Source organism: Rhea americana, unplaced genomic scaffold, assembly GCF_003343005.1.
Source record: "Rhea americana isolate MKP2758 unplaced genomic scaffold, rheAme1 scaffold_47, whole genome shotgun sequence".
Taxonomy (NCBI): Eukaryota; Metazoa; Chordata; class Aves; order Rheiformes; family Rheidae; genus Rhea; species Rhea americana.
This window is the reverse complement of record NW_028186612.1, coordinates 3754323-3772859: the sequence shown is the minus strand read 5'-3', so window position 1 is coordinate 3772859 and position 18537 is coordinate 3754323. Positions and strand designations below refer to the sequence as shown.

Here is an 18537-nt window from a genome sequence, read left to right as displayed (position 1 = left end):
AGCAGAGCAGCAGGTTAGATGAGCGCAAGACTGGGAAAAACATCTTTGGAAGGCTGGGGTCATTCCCTTACACACATCACACAGTTCTCTCCTTGATGCAGTTCTCTCTTCTTTTTTTGTATTATTCCCCTGACCTACAAAGCATTAACAGCGTGTTGAAAAGTTGTCAGCAGCTTTTCTGTACTTATCCTGCACTGAGGATAAATAAAAAGCCAGGAGGTGACATTTAATGCTTTGATTTTCCAACTCACTAATAGCCTGCAGAGACCTGTCTCCATGCTGGGTGTATCCTCACCCTGGGACAGTCATTTCTTAAAAGGAGGCAACTCATCAGTGTCAGTGTAAAGGTCCTGCTGAAGTAACAGCATCAAAAATCGTAATCCATCCTACTTATTGTACTGGTGCCTAGGGACCAACACAGATCAGTTTTCCTCTGTGCTGGGCATTGTATCAAGCGGAGTGCAACACTCCCAAACCCCAACTCCCCAAACCAAGGGGAAAGTCAGAAAGGGAAAAGAGAAGAAGGGAGAGAGAGGACAAATACAGAAGGTATTTTGGGTGGTTCTTTTCTCTCTCCTTCCTCCCCTGCTGACTGCCAGCTTTATCCCACCCACAAACTTCCAGCTCCAGCTAAGCATTCTTGCCTATTTTTTGGCAAATCATTTCTCTAATAAGGGAATGCAGTTTAAAGGGAACTGCAACCACTTTTACACAAGCCTGATTCTGCAAAGTGCCTAGGAAAGAACAAAGGTGGAAAAAAAAAAGTGGTAAGAAGTGAACAGTACATTGTGGAGATTTTTTCAACAATTATTTTTCATATCAAGATTCTATTTCCAATTTTTGCCGAATTGTCAGGTAACAATTTTATAGTGGTGCAACCTTAAGTGCTTTATCTCTCTTTCCACCCATAGCATCCAAACTCAGCTTCTCAGCTTCACATCTGCCCTGTTTCACTTGGATCATGAGGGCATCTACCATCCACACAGCCTCCTTCCTCTCCTCATCCTCCAAGGACACCTCCACAGGAAGCACATCTCTGCTGCCATACTCACTACTGTCCCACTCCAGGCCATTCTCAGTGGGATAATGCTCTGCTCCTGATGAAGTCTGAAACCACCTGTGCTTTCCCCCCCCCCCCTTGCTCTTTGAGGGACAAGCAATTGTAGTTGTCCTTCCACCCCACATCACTCTCTAATTAGTGGTCTGAGTCTTCACAGAAGAGTATGAGAAGACATTAAAGGAGGAGGGGAGCATGTCCTGGGTCCATCAGCACAGAGCAAAACTGCTCATCCAACAGGGAATCAGGCAGTGTCCAGTCTCACCGCATCAGAAATACAGAGACAGTAGATACAACTTGTATCTACTTAGCTTGTATCCACAGCTGATCTTCCTGGCATGTGCAGTAACCTAACTGTGCTTCAGATGACTAGTCCAAAGAAGGCCATATCCAGCTTTGTCATGATCCAAAACATATCCTCAGTACTCAGCTGCCCTGAGACAGCTGACAGAAGCAACCTCCTCGAGGGACTAAGTATATTGCCTGACCTCAGTAAATGGACCAGGAATGTCCTCATTCCCTAAGGGATGTCTCCTCTAAAACCTTACATAGCAAGCAAAGAGCAACAGGGCTTGATGTGCCTATTTTTGGTTCCACTGCTACCCACAGCGAGATTTGTTCCTCTGCACGGACACCTCCCTCCAGTGTCAGGCATATTCTCCCCAACTTGGTGACCCAAAGACCTAGCAATAAGATGTACCTGTCTCTTGTCCCACCCTCAGAGGGCAGAAAGTGCTAGAGTGGCCTTGCTTACCTCTGGGGAGGGGAAATGGGATCTGTTTCCATCAATTGGTGCAACCAGGAGCATATCCTGCAGGATCGTCGTCATGTGCTGAGCCATGACCTTCTGTTGGTCAAGGCTACAGTGGTTCTCCAGGGAGATGATGACAGGGTATGGTGAGGTCTAGAACAAAATACCAACATCCATCATCAGTGAAATCTGCAATTTCACTAATTTATAGCAATTGTTATTAACCTCAGTGCTGCTAGACGTTTTAAAAGGCATGTTTTCTCTGGAAACTAAAGTGTCAACAGCAGTGTCTAGGATTCTACTAAAATGACTTTATTTTAAATGACATATTTTTACCTGCAGTGTAGCTATCTCTGTTGATGTCTTCTAAAAATGACAATCTCATGGGACAGAGCAGCGGGCTGGATTGGGCTACCTGCCACAGACTTTCCAACGCACTTTGACGAGGTTCCTCGCTGTGCCACCATTCTGCACCTGCACCATGCCTGCGAGCACCTCCCTACCTCAGAGCAAGGACTGGGAAGAGAGGCTTTGGAAATCACTAAACTTGTTCAGATCCTTTGGTGACCAAGGTTTTACACGGCTAAATCCTTTCTCATTTCATGCATAAGCGTGATCTGGTTCCCTGTAACCTCCTAAACATTTGCTGAAGACATTGTCATTGTCATTGCAGCCCTGAAGGAAACTTGGTGTGGGTCTCAACTCAATTGTACTGAAGGAAAATAGTAGAAAATGCAATGAGTCTGAGCAGACCCAAAGTTTTGTGAAGGCTGCCAGCCCAGCACTGCCACATAAGATTCCAGGCCTGTTCATTTCTTTTAATGCAGGATAGCAGCAGTCACTCATATCTATCCCTCCAACGCAGTTGCACATGGGTTCTCCTAAACTAGGGACGTACCCTGAGATATAAAAGCCAAGCAAACCATAGGCCTGTTTGTACTTCCCACAACATAAGCAGTTGCTCAAGAGATTGGGCATTATTTTCATTGCAGTGGATTCCAGCTGGTGCTGGTACAGATTCACACTCAGCCCCAGACAGTGCGCTCCCAAACCAGTAACTCCCAGAAACAGATCTCCAAAGAAGGCAGAATGTGGATGCCCAGCCAGAAGGATGTATCTTCTACCCATGAGAAATGCTAAGAACAGACTTATTTTTTTAGGGTCTTTACTTCAAGGGTGGAGATATGATATCAGTCTCGAACAGTGCAATACGAGAAATCTTAGAGGGTCCAAGTTCCCCTGTCCTTACTTTGAAAGCATAGTTCTTGATGGCCTTAATGACATCACTGAAGAGGATCTTGGAGGTGAGAGTGTAGCCATGATAAATGACAGGCTCCGAGTTAGGGCCGTCCCAGCAATCCAGTTCCACACAGCGGCAGCCTTTGGTGAGGGCTCTGGAAACAAAGAATGGAAGTGGTTGGGTTTTAAACCTTCTCCTCCATTTCAAAATGAGGCTGTACCAGGCACAGATATTTCTTGGGAAGGCTGACAAGGAGCTTGGGGATCCAGGGAGAAAAGAGGAGCTTGGAAACATGGAAAAGTAGATGGAGAAAGGGTGGAATCAGGAGAGCTCAGAGTCATTGAAGAGAGCTCAAGGCCAAGCAAGGAAAGCACACAAGGGATCTGAGAACAGAGGTCAGGAAAGTCAAAGGTAACTGGCAGCTCAAAGACTGTGCTCAAAGATTATGAAGAGAAAATGAAGAGATGATGCATTGGAAGAAAATCAGTAGGTCAGAGAGCCTTAGAAGCCAGCTCACAAAGCCTGGATGATGTGCCTTCTTCATCTAGATCTGGTAAGACAAGGGAGATGAATCCTCAGAGCTGGAAAGAGCTGTGGGAACTCTGCAATGACACCTGGGGAGATTGTTGAGGGCAGTGTGTGGAACTGGGTCTACAGACTGATTTTCCCTTTGGAAAGTCCTGCCCGTAAAACATCCACACTTGCATTTTCATTTCCTTTCAAATGTAATTCCCCCTATATGGACCTCTTTCTCTAGAAGGTCATTTTGTCTCTTTTACAGTAACTCCTGGTACATTTCAGATAACACATCTCCTTTGACTCATTGCAATAAGAATCATGGAAATCTTTTTTATAGCCAAAACATAATTCCATAATTTTCAGATACTGCAAGGAGAACTCATACAACTAATGAAAAAGCAACTGGTGTCAGATTTCACTGTCTACCATTTGAAGCTTATGACTCTAGACAGTCATTGTTTCCTAAGAATCGGATAAGTAATAAGCAAAGGAAGATCTGCAGTCACCAGCTTACTTATAAGGAAACTTTGTCTCACTTAATAACAGTGCAGTGTAGAGATCACAGCAGAAGGAAGATAAGCTGGTTGTCAAGTTAACAGAGGCCACTACAAATCTCCGGACACAGGCTATCAGACACTGCATTCATCATTAAGGTCAGAAGTAGGTAACATCTAATATTCTGTCCAGGGATGCTGTAGGAGCATCTAAACCGCTAAAGAGAAGCATGCAGGAGCTTCTTGATCACCCATACTGGCTCATTAGCTCACATCCTAGCTCTTTGTGTGGACGACTCCAGTTAGTTTTCTCCAAGATAAACCTTAGCATGGTTCTAGGTACAGTTCATGCCAGGGATTACTCCCAAAAGGCAATATGGATTATTAACATAATGGCAGCATGCGCCATTTTTGGCTCCTTCCATTCTTTACACAGTCCTCCAGCTCTATTTCAGAAGTCTTTCCATCCTATAAACCCTTAGAACACATGATTTCATGCCAAATTCTGAAGCATACAATAGCTTCCTTCAGCTTCACACTTGGAAAACACCATGCTACAGGGTTGCAATTCAACCCTTGTATTATTGTAGATATTTTAAAATGAAACAAAACAAAACAAAACAAAACCACATACAAAGAACATAGTAATAGTATGCTTTACAGTCAGAAGGACACCACATGAGGCCCAGGAAAAATGCAAGATAAAGTGCTATGTAATGCAGACACGGCCAATCTGGTCTAGAAACAGCTCACTCTAACGAGAACAAAAATCAGTGCACACTGCTTCATCTCAGGGTTACAGATTGCTTCTTGGTTCCCTTGCACCTATAGTATAAATGTATCCTGTGTCCACACACATACATCCACACACATACACACATGCACACACATTACCTGATATAGGCTTCAGTGCTGCTTGGGCCTGTCAGCTGGTCTTCCATGAGATAGGTATTGTGTGAGGATGACACCAAGTAGTGACTGAGAGGTTGAGTCATGTCCTGGTAAACTTTACTGTGAGACGCATTAAATATATTCCCATCATCGGACAGCAAGTACATCAGGAAACCATCCTTGGTCATGGCGTTACCTCTCTTGGCTGCCAGATAAATAGACACAAACTCCACAATGAAAATCTGACACCTCCAGGTTGCGGTATCTTCACCAGGTTTATAACTGCCTATAAATGCCTATTGATCTTCAGAGGACCTCAAAGGCAAAATTTGTTCTCTAGACATTGAGCTAGAGATGTCTAGAGATGTCTAGAGATGTCTAGAGATCATTACTAAAGATGTTGATGTTGTTCAGGTGATGATGACAGCTTCATCACCCTGAAAATGCTTTTAAAATCTCTTTACAAGCAAAGCTCTTTATGATACTTACTATCCTTGATAAGACCTAAAAAATGCCAAGACAAGCACTTAGAATCATAGAATTGGTAAGGTTGGAAGGGACCTCTGGAGATTATTTAGTCCAACCCCAAACGAGTGGTCCATACAGGGATCAAACCCATGACCTTGGTATTATTAGCACCACACTCTAACTAACTTAACCAAACCATCTCTAGAGATCTACAGTACAAACACCCTATTTTGAGCAGTTCAAGTGTCCTTCATGTTCACACAGAGAAATTGTCAGATGTCTAAACACGGCCAGATAAATCCCATCTAGATCTAATGAATATATGATTTGCAAAGAATAAATACAAAATGAACCCATTTTGAAGGGAAAGTCGAGCCTCCCCATCTTGAGGGATGGAACTAGATCCCAGTCCAGTCTCCAAATCTGACATCTGTAGAGTAGTATTGTTCCAGCCCTGAAATTGTACTAGGATGATGTAAAAAGAGTCTATGATCTTGGGATCATTTCTTGAACGTCCTCCAACGTGTTCCAGACTGGCTATTCATTCATTTCTGTGCACAAAGATAATTCTGTGTTTGTTCTCCTGAGCAGAAGTCATTTTCATGGCCATCTACTCAGAGACTCACTTAAACTTGTAAAGCCACCTGAGATCTTGGCTTTTAAATAGGTCATCAGAGCCTTTACCACAGGGATTTTAGTGCTCTCTAATCATTTCCTTATCAACCCCTTTCTCACTGATCAATCTACCTAAGCCGAAGGAGAACAGAGAAATTTCCTTGGCTTTCCTGTGCACCCCTCTTCCAGAGCTGTTAATAAGACCCCATAAGACTGGTATTTCACAAACAGCTGCTAGAAGAGAAAGACACACAGCTGCAGAAGAGAGCAACAGGAAAACAATTCAGAGCTCACCAAGCAAGTAAGATTTTTACCCAAACCAAGCAGGATTCCAACCTACCTCTTTCACTGGGCTCATATCTCTGAATTAAAGCAGGGGCAGCAACAACAGCATCTTCTTCTTGCTGCGTCTCATAGAGGAATCTCACCAGATTCTGGCAGGACATGAACCCTTCCGCATCTGCATACTTTTGGAAGATTTTGTCTATTTCCTTCCTCTCTGTCAGAATCTTGTAAAATTCCTCTATCTCCTCATCCTCCAGAGCCTCTGTTTTGGACTTGTCACAGTGCTGTAAACGTAGAGGGGAGAAGGAGTGAAAACCTTCTTTCCTTCTGGCATATGCCAGCCGTAATCTGCACCAGGGCTACACAACGCAGAACACAAAATAATTGGACAAAGTTACTGGCCAGTGAATGAGAAGCAATTGGTCAATGGTTCTCACTGATAAGCCCAAGTCACAGAACAGTTACAATTATTATTATTATTATTTACTCATATTATCAGTGTGCTGAGGAGCACCAGGCATGTCCCTGAGCTCCACTACACTAGGTGCTGTGCAAACAAAAAATTAAAACAAAACTTCCTGACAACCTAAGCACAAAGCGAGGGTCAAGAAAAATTTACAGACCAAAATGAAGGAATATTGGGAAACAATGAATCTTAAATTTTTGATAGACACCTTGGTCTAAAATCTAGTAAGTAAAGTTAGGAGAGCCTTAATCTTTGATCTGTCATGGTAGATAGTGCTATAGCCCTGGGTTTTGTGTGCAAAATGCATGTCCCAGTTTAACCAGTCTTCCTACAAATCTCTAACTTTGCTGATGACGTCACTGATGGCCACTGTGGCCTTGGCAGTTCCCCAAGCAAGACGATAATGAAAGAGTATTTCTCCCTCTGGAACGCCACCACTGAAACGCTTCAATGTCAGTTTACTTATAAAACCAAGTAAAATGATCATGATGCATTGTGTCCCACTGGCTGAACTAACGGCAAAGATTTCCACTTGTTCTGTTTTCAGGATCTGCTAGATAAAAGCTATGGATTCCTTTCAGTGATGGGACAACTTGTGAAATGCTCAGTGCTATGGGCATCTTCAAAATAGCAGTCCTGGAACCGTCCTTTCCTTGCTGCCTCACACAACTGTACCATCCTATGCTGTAGTTTTGGCAGATCTCACAGCCTAAGCAGAGCGTGATGTTTAGTGACAGAAGAAGAAATGGAAGGAGGAAAACAGGCTAGTAGAGATTGCAGGGATCCAGTGAATTACAGATTTTATTTTCTTTAAAACAGGACAAGAAAAACAACATGATCTTATTCCTCAGAGGCTGGCATTGTAAGTGATAGGCCTTGGGAATTTTGATCATTAGTGACCATGAAAGGTCCTGGTGACACAGACCATAAATAGGACAATTGCATTGCCATCATAGTCACATTCCAGGACAGATCAGCTGCAGTATGTAAAACTGGACTGTTTCTACTTGGGCTACGAGAGCTCCAGCCTAGAAAGAGAACCTTAGACCAAAACCTTGTTTCACTTCATTTGTTTATGTAATGAATCATGAGTCCTCAGTCAGCCTGGGCTTGCCAGAAGGAGCCAGAACCTTTTTAATACATGATAATGAACATTGTGAATGAGCAACTATTAAGGGTTTTGTGTAGTTTCTGTTTGCATTGCATATGTGTTACTTATGTGTGCCTAAAACCTACACATGGATGCAGAGTTATATGATGGAAAGCAAGAATAATGTGGGACATGCCCTATAGGTCTCTCTCAAATATTTGATCACCGTTTCTTCCTATGACTACATGAATAAAAATCTCACTAATACAGAAAAGATCACTCCCATAAGACACTAATGCCTCTCATACCATCTAAGTTTAGATAGTATGTAGACTAGGAACATAATTGCTTTAGGCTAACTTAATGGTCAAATGGCATGAGATAGACACTTCCTGGAGGCAAATCAGACAATGAGATCTGAATTAATCTCCAGAAAGACCTCTATTTCCATTAGCTGTACAGGAAGATTAGAACTATTACATGTCTAATGAGGGTACTTCTGTCAGCTGCCTGCATTTAGATGGAATGAGTCAGAGCTTAGTAACTCTTTGGACTTCTAGAGAAGAAGAAGAAGAAGAAGAAGAAGAAGAAGAAGAAGAAGAAGAAGAAGAAGAAGAAGAATCTTATCAAGTTTCCATTGCTAGAGCTTCCTTCTAACTATTGAAACAGCAAAAGAGGTTTGCTGAATGAAGAGGAGACTGTACCTCCAAGATAAAGGTGTGTTTTCAGATGCTTGGTGTATGAAGATGTAGGGAGGGATTCATCTGTTGTATGAGATGTCTCCAATAGAATGAGGTGAATCGTGCCCCAGTCTCACTGAGCTTTATGGGCTTGACCTACATAAACTGAAAAGGAAGCGTAAAGTGACTACTTCCAATGTAGACATCTGTACTGGAGACATCTAACTCAATCAGAGGAATCCCAACCTTACTAGAGGAGAAAGGAAAGACATTCCAGCCAGAGCAACCAGTTCATGTGGAGGATTTTGCAAGGAAAATTTCTTAAAGAATTGCTGGCCACCTTCCCCCTAAATCTTTGCAGAGTTACCAGAGAGATACAGAGACATTTAATAAGAAAGGATTAGGAAACAAGTTGTATTCTTGGGAGGAGGTCTTAATGAAACCTTCCCAACCTCACCTATTACCTGCTTGCAGGAAGGAGCAGAACTGCTGGCCAGTACTCAAAACCACCCACATGCTTACCACTGATTAGAAAGAGCATCTTGGAAACTGCCTACCCGTGAATTCAAATCCTTTTTCAGACATGGTGAAAATTTGGATTTTATCCAGGTAGTTTATCTCCCTTTGGCAGGAAGGCTCATTTAGAGAGACACCAAAAACTTAACAGCTGAGAAACTGTCATCCTTTCCGTTATCTTCCTGTAAGCTCAGCCAGCAACTGAATCTCAAGAAATTAGAAGTGTATGTTTCTGAGCAGATTAAATATGCCTTGGGATATTAGAGCAATCGGGCTCATCCAAGTCTGTGTATAATGACACATATTATCATGATTTTGTTTTGTTTTGTTCCAATTCACACTTTCTTTCTGTTTGCAGTAGTCACTTGGCACCTTCCTCCTCTGAGAAGGTAAAGATCTGGGTTCACAACTGTAACCCTGCCGATTTCAGATGGGTCTAAGCATTGTTATGTGCTCATGACACATGAAACCAAGACCAAAACACCTGTTACTCTATATCCATTTGCACTTTGCTTCTTTTTCTCATGTTATCTATGTCTGTATCCCATCTCTCTCTCAATCCTGGTAAAAAGGGACTTCAATGGTAAAGAGGGAAGACCTTCACCTAAGATATCTGCATTAGAAAAGAAAGATACTTTCATCAGAAGCACTGTGCTACCTTAACTTAATTGTCAGTGGGAACCTATTAAGCACCAAAAAGCCAGAGTCCTCAGTGCAAAAAAAAACATACTAAGAGTTCATTTTAGCTTAGGTCTCCAACCAAAGCTGAAAGCTGTGGGAAACCATGACCTCAGCCAATAGCAAGTACTTTGTCTGCTTGTTGTCTTTACCTGGAAAATTTTCTTGGCATGATAGTCATCGACTTCAATGTTTACTTCTTTCAGGAAGTTCTTGAGTTCCTTCAAGCTCATCTTGTTGTCTTTGTTTTTATCAGCTTTCCGCAGGCAACTATGAATCCAGCTGCAGGATGATGTAAGGAAATCTTTCCCAGCCAGTGTCTAGTCTAAATACCTCCTGCTTAACCCATGAGGGGGAAAGATCCCTTCTAAAGTCTCTGAATCACCTCTCCAGCTGCTGTAAATCAGCATGGTACCACTGAACATCTTTCATCATTTTGCCTTCTGCTTTGAAAGGGCAAAACGGTGCTTTGGCAGCAGCAACATGCTCTGTAATATGAATGATCCTGACCCAGGAGGAGCTTTTTACCATCTGGCCAAAGCTGGATCAACTCTGTTTACCCTGTAGGAGTTTTTGGCCACAGTCAAATCACAAAACAATCTTATAACTCTTTCATGACAGAAAGTGCATTTTTTTTCCTGACCGTTAAAAGGGGATAGATGAGGGATGAAAAGAGCTCCCAGGAAAGAACAGATTGCTAAGGATTTGACCAATATTCAGTATATCAAGTTGAACACTGAACAGTGATTCTCCAAAAGAAGCATTCACATTAGTTTTTGAACTCACCTTCAACTTCTGTGTTTATTTATGGATTTCTACCTATATCTCCTAAGAATTTTTTTTGTGAGCATAGTCAAATCAAACTTTATGGATCTTGGCTTACCCTTGTAAAATGCATAAGATCTGTTATTGTATTGTACTGTGACAATAATTCCTAAGAGCTTGGTTTATCACGTACTAGAGTTATTATGGATCTGAATCAATTGCTATAAAAATGAACTTTTTTGTGTGATGTCAGTTAAATGGAACTGGATTTCACATGTTCTTTTAGTTTCTTCGGAAAATAATGTCAGCCAGTTGAGACACATTGGAGTTTTAACAAACAAAAGATTCTTTTTGCAGTAATGAACTGTGTTTCTTTAATTTGCTTTAACTGTTGAATGAGTAAGGTCTTCCAGAAAAGCCTCCTATTTTTCATATAGAAAAATCATCAAAGTAACAATTAGATCTCCATAGATATAACTTTCTATGTCTTGCATAGGAGGCATTGCTTCAAACTCATTCCAAAAAGACATCTTAAAAAGTGTCCAATCTCGATGTTGATCAGAATAAAACTCAATATTTGCAAATACCAGCTGATACATACAGTACATAACTGGGCACTTCAAAATTCCCCTGGAAGAAATATTAACTTGCAGTCTTAATGGTTGCAGATGTAACCTTCAAACCAAGTATTCAACACAGACACCACTGCATTCACAGTATTTTTGTGAACTTAGAAATATGTGTAAACTGCTTGTAAATGGGACTATCAGCTTTCTACTAGAAATGAAACAAGGATGACTAAAAATATTTGGTGGATGTTCCATGAACTTGCTCAAAACAGAAAAGCACACAAAACTTGGGATGAATGATTCCCAGCAGAAGGAAAACTCAAAGATAAGCCCCAGAATCAACACAGACAGTTTCACACAGCTTAGATGAAAAGTCCCCTGTATTTTCTGGTCTCAGATCATCCCTGGCACACATACCTGCAATATTTGCTAAATAACCTGTGCCAACTTGTTGCAGGATTGAATCTGATGCTTAGCAAGATGCTGCTGTGTGTTGAAGAACGTCACAAGTACTTTTTAAATATCAGGAGGTTTTATCCTTTATAGGAATGTAGTACTGAAAAGGGCACATAAGCCGCTAAATCCAGTCCCTTGCTACCACAGGCAATTCCATCATAAGCTGAACAAACTCTACCTGAAGCTAGTAAGATTTTTGTTTTAAATAGTTCTAAATCTAACACTATTTCTAAATAATTTATATATTTAATTTCTATATATGATTTCTACATAATTCTGTATTTCTATATACCATAATTTCTAAATAATTTCTCTATATGATTGTATATAATTCTATATAATTTCTATATGATCATTTCTATAATTTCTAAATAAAATACTTTAAAAATCTTGGTCATTCTTTACTTGCTTTATCAAAGATTTCAGTGACTGGAAAAGATACAATGCCTGGCAATTCTCTACCGCAAGGGGACAGGGTAAGGACTCAGCGCTGCTTCCTCATCTATTTACTCTTCTCTTTCTGTGCTCACAGATGTGGAAAACACTTCTGAGGTTTAAGGAAGTTCTGAGTAAGCCCATGCTGCCAAGCAAACCCAGCGCAGAAAAGACTAAATTTAAAATCCCAGGCTTTAATTAAATATCATCAAATTCCAAATGAGAAATCATGCTGTTCTGTAATTCCAGGTTACGTTAAACAGCCTGAGACAAGCCCAGATTGGAAGCCAGCACTGCACTGTAATTACTCTTCCAGAAATACAGCTTGTCTGCCTGCCCCAGTTAGCTTTGATTCTGCTTTCCAAAGAGAGAGAGGCCCATTTCCACGCTGGAAATTTACAGCCTTCTTCCCTTGCAAATGTCACTGTTATTTCCCCCCTCCCCTTAGCAATCACTTCTTCTGACGAAGATTTGCAGCGATGTAATCAATTTGGCGTGCCCCCAAGGACAACTTTCTGCAGCTCGTATTTTCCCCACACACTGTGGGATGGGGGCGGTCTTCAGACTTGAAAGGAAAACCGCCAGGGTGTAACATTTGGTGCTAGTAGCACCAAAGCTTCAAGATTTCAGCTTGTCTAGCGCCTACTCCCTGCCACCATGGACACTCAACTGCTGACACAGTGGAGGAATGACTTTAGAGCCTGTAGTCTGAAAAGCAACTGAAAAGATACTCATAATCCAGGAGAGAAACACCATCCCATGCACATCAGACCCGATGGAGTCTGATGCCTTTGAATAAATTGCACCAAGCTTGTGCCAGGAGGTTATGAGACGTCAGAGAACCCACAGAAGACCAAGCTCTGATGAAAGCTCAGCTTTTGTGTGTTATTTCCTTCATGTCTGGTATGTTATTACTCAGCAGGGAACCCACATGGAGAGAAGCCCTGGCTGACAGCAAGCCTCCCTGGTGCCCGCTCAGGCTCAAACTCCACCTTCGTGATTTTCCCTCGGCTGAGGACTTCACACTGCCCGCTGCTGCGCAGATGCTTTGATGCCTAGCAAGGCACTAAGCTCGCATAGCCTTCCTCACTGCAAGCACTATCTGGTTTACTCTTTGATAGCTGGACGCCTATTTTTTTTTTGAGCTTACAGGAATTTCATGTTTTATTACCAGTGCTGTTCTGTCAAATGAGGGTGAAATCAGCCAACGGGCTCAGATGCTACTGGCAGGGCCTCAGACACAGAAGTACTGCAGAAAACTAGGCAAAAAACTACACCCGCGGATAGTGTTGCTTTTTACATGCAGGCAAGACCTCTTATCACAAAGGACCTTGCTGAGTGAAACCCCAGGGAAAAGTCCCTGTGAACTCAGTAAAGCCAGGATTTCACCCAGCTAACTCACTTTCCTTTTCCGCTTCACTCCTTTTCCATTCTAATGACTGTATTATTTCTAGAGCATTTGCAAACCCTTTCAGGAAAGCATTTCCTCTCATGCTGAGAGAGCATGAGGAACAATTTTGCTAAAGCCAGTAGAGCCACTCCAGGGTAAAGCTGGCAATCAAAAGAGAAGTATTAGTTTCCTTGCCTTATATTACTGACAAACATGATAAAACAGTACCAGCTTTTCATGCCTTGCCAAGAAGTGCCTGTCCTGGAGTTTAATGCAATGCAAGTGAAATGGACTGCTGAAGAATACAAAAAATAATGATTTTTTTCTTTTATCTACAGATCCCTGAAAGGAGCAATTCTTTGCTATGTGAAACCTGAATTCACTCTTGCTTACATCACTGTATTTCAGGAAAAAACCACTGGAAACCAGGAAATTTTCCCAGGTGTAAAATCAGTGCAAGACAAAATTCAATGCCCAGGGCCAAAAGGGAAAAAGAGGTTTAGTCTACTATCTCCACCCACAGAGAAGGACAAGTACATCTTTGTGTGTCATTAATCAGTTTACAAGGCAAAGGATACTGTTGAAGTTTCTGTTTCTGGTTCATAGAGTTGCTGTGGGCTATGATTTTCCCAAGGCCAGTGATCCAGTGGTTGGCATCATCCTCTGAATTTGCAATGAGGTCCAGGTTTTTCCGCTGGTCTTTGAAAATGATGGAAAAGCAGAGATGCTCCGGGACATTCTTGGCGTATTTTTCCATACCTTCTGTTTTATGGCCTGACCTCACATCCCAAATATCTTCAATGGAGACTGTGGAAAGAAAGCAGAGCCGGCTATCAGCAGGGGTTCAGTCATCTTTATCTCCACTTGATGATGGATATCAAAAAATTACTCTTTTCCCTTTTCCTGCAACCTCTCCCTCCTATTGCTGGAGGATTTCCTTCCCTTCCCTCCTTCCCTAAACTTGGATACTAAAGAAAGCTCAAAAAAAAAAAAAAAAAAAAAAAAAAAAAAAAAAAAAAAAAAAAAAAAAAAAAAAAACACTCTTCTTTGTTCTTTTCCCATGTCTTTTATTTAACAAACAAGCAAAATCAGCACTGAATGTTATACTGTGTTATCACATTTAGGAGCCATAACTTACTGCAAAGACCTTGACTCCAGTCCATAGAGCATCGCTGACTTGATGTCAGCCCACGTCTGCAAGCAGGGAGATCAAAGCGATGTCCCTCCACGAGCATCAGGACACGCAACCCAATAGGTCTATCCGCTCTACTCCATAAACCCGTACCCAGATCTGCCACTGAGACCGTCATTTTTTCAACTCTCCAGCCTGAGACACTGATCTTCCTGTGGAAACTGCTTGGACACTTTTGGTTCTTTAGGATGACTTAACGACCAGGATGCTTCAACATGGGTATAATAAAAGATGCCATACAATCAATAAGCATTTGAAAGGCCCTAGAACAGTGTGCAACAGGAGCTCACATCATCAATCAGACTACCTTGAACTAATCTCTTCTCAGACTTGGAAATAAATAACTCTAAAGGCCCATGGAAAATGGGAGGTGACTCCAGAAAGAGCAGAGCAGGGGCCACCATGGTGGTCTTTCAGTTTGCAAAAAGTGAGAAGGGAAAATTTAGAAGTTTGTACAGTGTTCTCAGTCAGGGATGCAAAGATCAATGCTTCAAAGCAGTTCACTGTCACCCATGCTCTGTCCTCACCTCCACCAGGGGTAGGTTTGATCATCTTTGCTGTAGAGGAGCACAGCATCTTCTTTAAAACCACCCCTCTCTGTTTGTATCTCTGCCCCCAGCTAGAGGAAATGAACCATGGGAAGAACCAGGTTATTAAATAAATGTGAGTAATTGTGACCTCCCTATGCTGCTCCAAGAGCATTGCAGCACAGAAAGTGCTGCACAGAAAGTGACTCTTCTTCACAGCCTCTTTTTGTCTTTTGGAGGTATTGGGACACTTCAGACATGTACAAAGAACTGAGTGAAAAGGGCAGATACTGCTTAGTCACATCTGGCTGCTGAGAAGCACAACACCAAAGCAGGGATTGGACCTACGGACACAGAACAGCAAAACTGCCTGCGCCTGATGTCAGAGTTATAACTGAGGGCAGGAGAAAATTAACATTTTGCAAACCTCTACCCCTATGATTCATCTCAGGACGCATGTAGAAAAGGTAGCACACCTGAGAGATGTCCAAATGCCTTCAAAAACAAAGTATGCCTAAAAACACATATAATCACAGAAATCTGGAAAAAAAAAAAAAAAAGTGTAACTTCTCCCAACCTCAAACTGTGGATCAGGGGTAAAAATGATTTCCTACATCTTAAAGTGTTTAATTATTTCAAAGTCAACACTGCAGGAAGACACAACTCAGCATCTACCCCGTATACTTCTAGTGTGACTGTTCTGGGATCATCCAAAATTCATGGGATGTGCATACAAGTTTTTAAATCTCTTCTTTTTTCCCCACAACATTCACAACATGCTCAGCTGCATAAAATATGCTCAGTTAAAAAACAAACAAACAAACAAACTTCAATCTTGAAAAATCATTGACTGTCCAAAACCAACACTTAACATTTGCTTTGAATTCCCATCACGTGCAGAGGTGGCCAAACATCTTCCGTAACACTTTGCTGGTGTGGTCTCCATACAAGAAGTTGCCAGGAACAGGAAAGTGCTTCCTGGAGTCAGCAAAAGCCCCTCCCTGACTATGAGCAATTATCTTTATGTGGCCTTTTATTATCACTCAGTAAAAGGCCAACAGCCTAGAGCAGATCTGTTTGAGGAGAGAGGATGAGAGAGCTGGGTTGGGCCAGGTTGTTGTGGAATTATGTTATCTGGCCAACTTACTGCCGAGTGAAAGCTTATGGCTTTGAGTGCTAAAACTCTCTTTGGAAGAAAAGAGAAGAAAAGAGCTGCAATTCCCCCACAGCTAGGTTGCTGATGGTGAGTTTTCCCACTAACTAGGGAATATGAAAGAGATAGGGAATGTGAAAGAGAAATGAAAGAGATTCCTTAATACCGGGTATGTGAAAGAGATAGTGCTTTAAGTTACAAACTACAGATCTTGCACCCTTATTGTAAAGCATGCTGTCATGTTTTTGGAGGCATTTGTCTCAGTTAAAATGCCTAAAGTTTAGTTAGGCTCCTTTTATAATAAATGGAAAAAAAAAACTTTTTGGAACATAGTCTTTCTGTCCTATTTAGACATATTCTTTTGGATGAGATAAATCACACCCTTAACAACAAGGCTACAGTGGACCATGTACCAGAAAGAACACCCAGGGTGAAAAGGACAGATGTAGACATGTACAGTGCAGGTGGTCCATAGGTAGGTGATACTTCTCCAAACTCATTCTGTTCTGGTTATGATTGTCCACGTGGAAGTATCATCCTGTTATTCCTAATCACCTGCCAACTGCTCATCATTGCTTCGCTCTTAAGAGCTATTTTCCCTTCAGACTGGCTAGCTAATCTGCTTGTGCAATCAATCCCTAAACTTGGGGTTGGCTAAGACCTAGTGTTTCCTAGACTAGAAAATCTGATGTTAAATACTGGAAATTGAGAATAGATTCCTTGGAAACCATTATCTGGCAAAGTGAAACCACTGGGGGGAAAAAAAAGAGCTGTGTGGGAGGAAAGAAGATTGAAAATCTGTGTCTGGAAAGGCTGCCTTGTTCTTTTGGGGGTGTAGTGTGGACAGGAAGATGATGGGGGGCACAGGGCTCCTCCATGTGGAAAAAGTGCAAGGAAAGTTGAGGAATGGGATCAATGTCCAGTATAGTCAAGCAAGAGATAAGGAGAGACACTATCAATGCAGGAACTGTTGAAAAAACAAAGCAAGGGAGGACACGTTTTAAAGCTTTCCAGAGCCTGGTCATGTGTACTGTTTTCATCTATTAATAAAGTGCTCAAGCCAAAGGAGCCAGCCCAAGCCATCTGCAAATGTTATCTCTTTCCTGCTCCCAGAAAATCTGAACCCAGCATGAATACATTATCAGTTGCGCCAGGACAGTGAGTGCACCGTACTAGCAGTCCTGCGACGTCGTCCCAAACTAACTGTGTGCTCAGCCGAGCTATCTGCAAGGGGAAATCAGAAACAACTGAGGGACAGGGATGTATTTTAAAGCAGAGTATCACTTACAGCAAACACCCACCTATCATCTATCACTGCAGCCTCCCTGCCCTTCCCCGTCTTGTCGCAGCAGGGAGGCAACCAAGAGCAGAAAAGAAGCTGGAAAGTTTGCATCTGCTTCTCCTGAATGTTTGTATCTGCTAAAGAGGTGGTTTGTGTAAAGCCCTAAAACATGAAGCAGACATAAGGAAGATTGTGCCCTTCCAGGCCTGCAGTTATCAGGTCAAACAGGTCACATCCAAGTCAGTTTTCCCAGCTGCAGTGGACGCAGCTTGGCTAGTGCCACAGCTGACCGCAGGGTTCCCCTCCCCTCTTCATGTAGGCTCACGGGGACGTACAGAAGCACTCCTCGGAGTCAGTGAAGTCACTCCTGTCCAAACAAGTCGGAGGGAGACAAGAGATCATTGTTTTCATTTCTCCTTTCAGTTTTCATTATTGGATGCTGCCCTTGTGCACGTCTCTCATCAATTCTCTGCCCAGCACCTTCCTCCTGTTCCAATGTAGCAGTAAGAGCTGGGTGATGAGTCAGGCCTGCAGAATGCAGGAGACCACCTTTCACAGCCACAACATTTTCCAGCAACTAACATGTATCTTTTGGGTGTCTGTGTGAACTATATTTCTGTTTCTGTGGCTTTCCAGGTATTCAGTGTTACACTTACAAGCTTGTCACATCCTGCAGAAGGTCAAGGATCATCGCTCTTTCAAAGGAAAATGAAATCCATAATTCACACTGACGTGAATCTAACCAGACTGAAGAGCCTGCAAGTGCCTAAGTCAAAAACTGTCACCCACAAAACCTTGCTGAGCAGGTGCAGAGCCTCACCTGCACCTCTCCCAACCTGAAAGCTCCCCTTCTCGCCAGAAGTTATGTCTTCACCTAGACAGCCCTTGCAGGAAAGGCTCCCTGCCTCACTTCTGGCAGGACCCAAGCTGGCCTGACCATCCTCCATGAGGCGCACCCAAACTCACCCCTGTGCACCAATTTCAACCGTACATGTCTGTGCAGAAGGGACAGTCATTT

At 42.3% G+C, this 18537-nt stretch overlaps 1 protein-coding gene across 2 annotated transcripts in view; it reads right to left on the bottom strand.

The window, feature by feature from the left end:
- Positions 1–18537, bottom strand: part of PLCD1 (phospholipase C delta 1) — a 55072-nt gene that overhangs the window by 14398 nt on the left and 22137 nt on the right. For both annotated transcript variants that reach the window (XM_085316485.1, XM_085316484.1), the window contains exons 3-8: positions 13944–14172; positions 9903–10032; positions 6376–6604; positions 4956–5157; positions 3058–3202; positions 1812–1961 (exon numbers count right to left, since the gene is read on the bottom strand). In XM_085316485.1, coding sequence (XP_085172611.1) covers positions 1812–1961; positions 3058–3202; positions 4956–5157; positions 6376–6604; positions 9903–10032; positions 13944–14172 — 1085 coding nt within the window. The remainder of the gene's footprint in view (positions 1–1811; positions 1962–3057; positions 3203–4955; positions 5158–6375; positions 6605–9902; positions 10033–13943; positions 14173–18537) is intronic.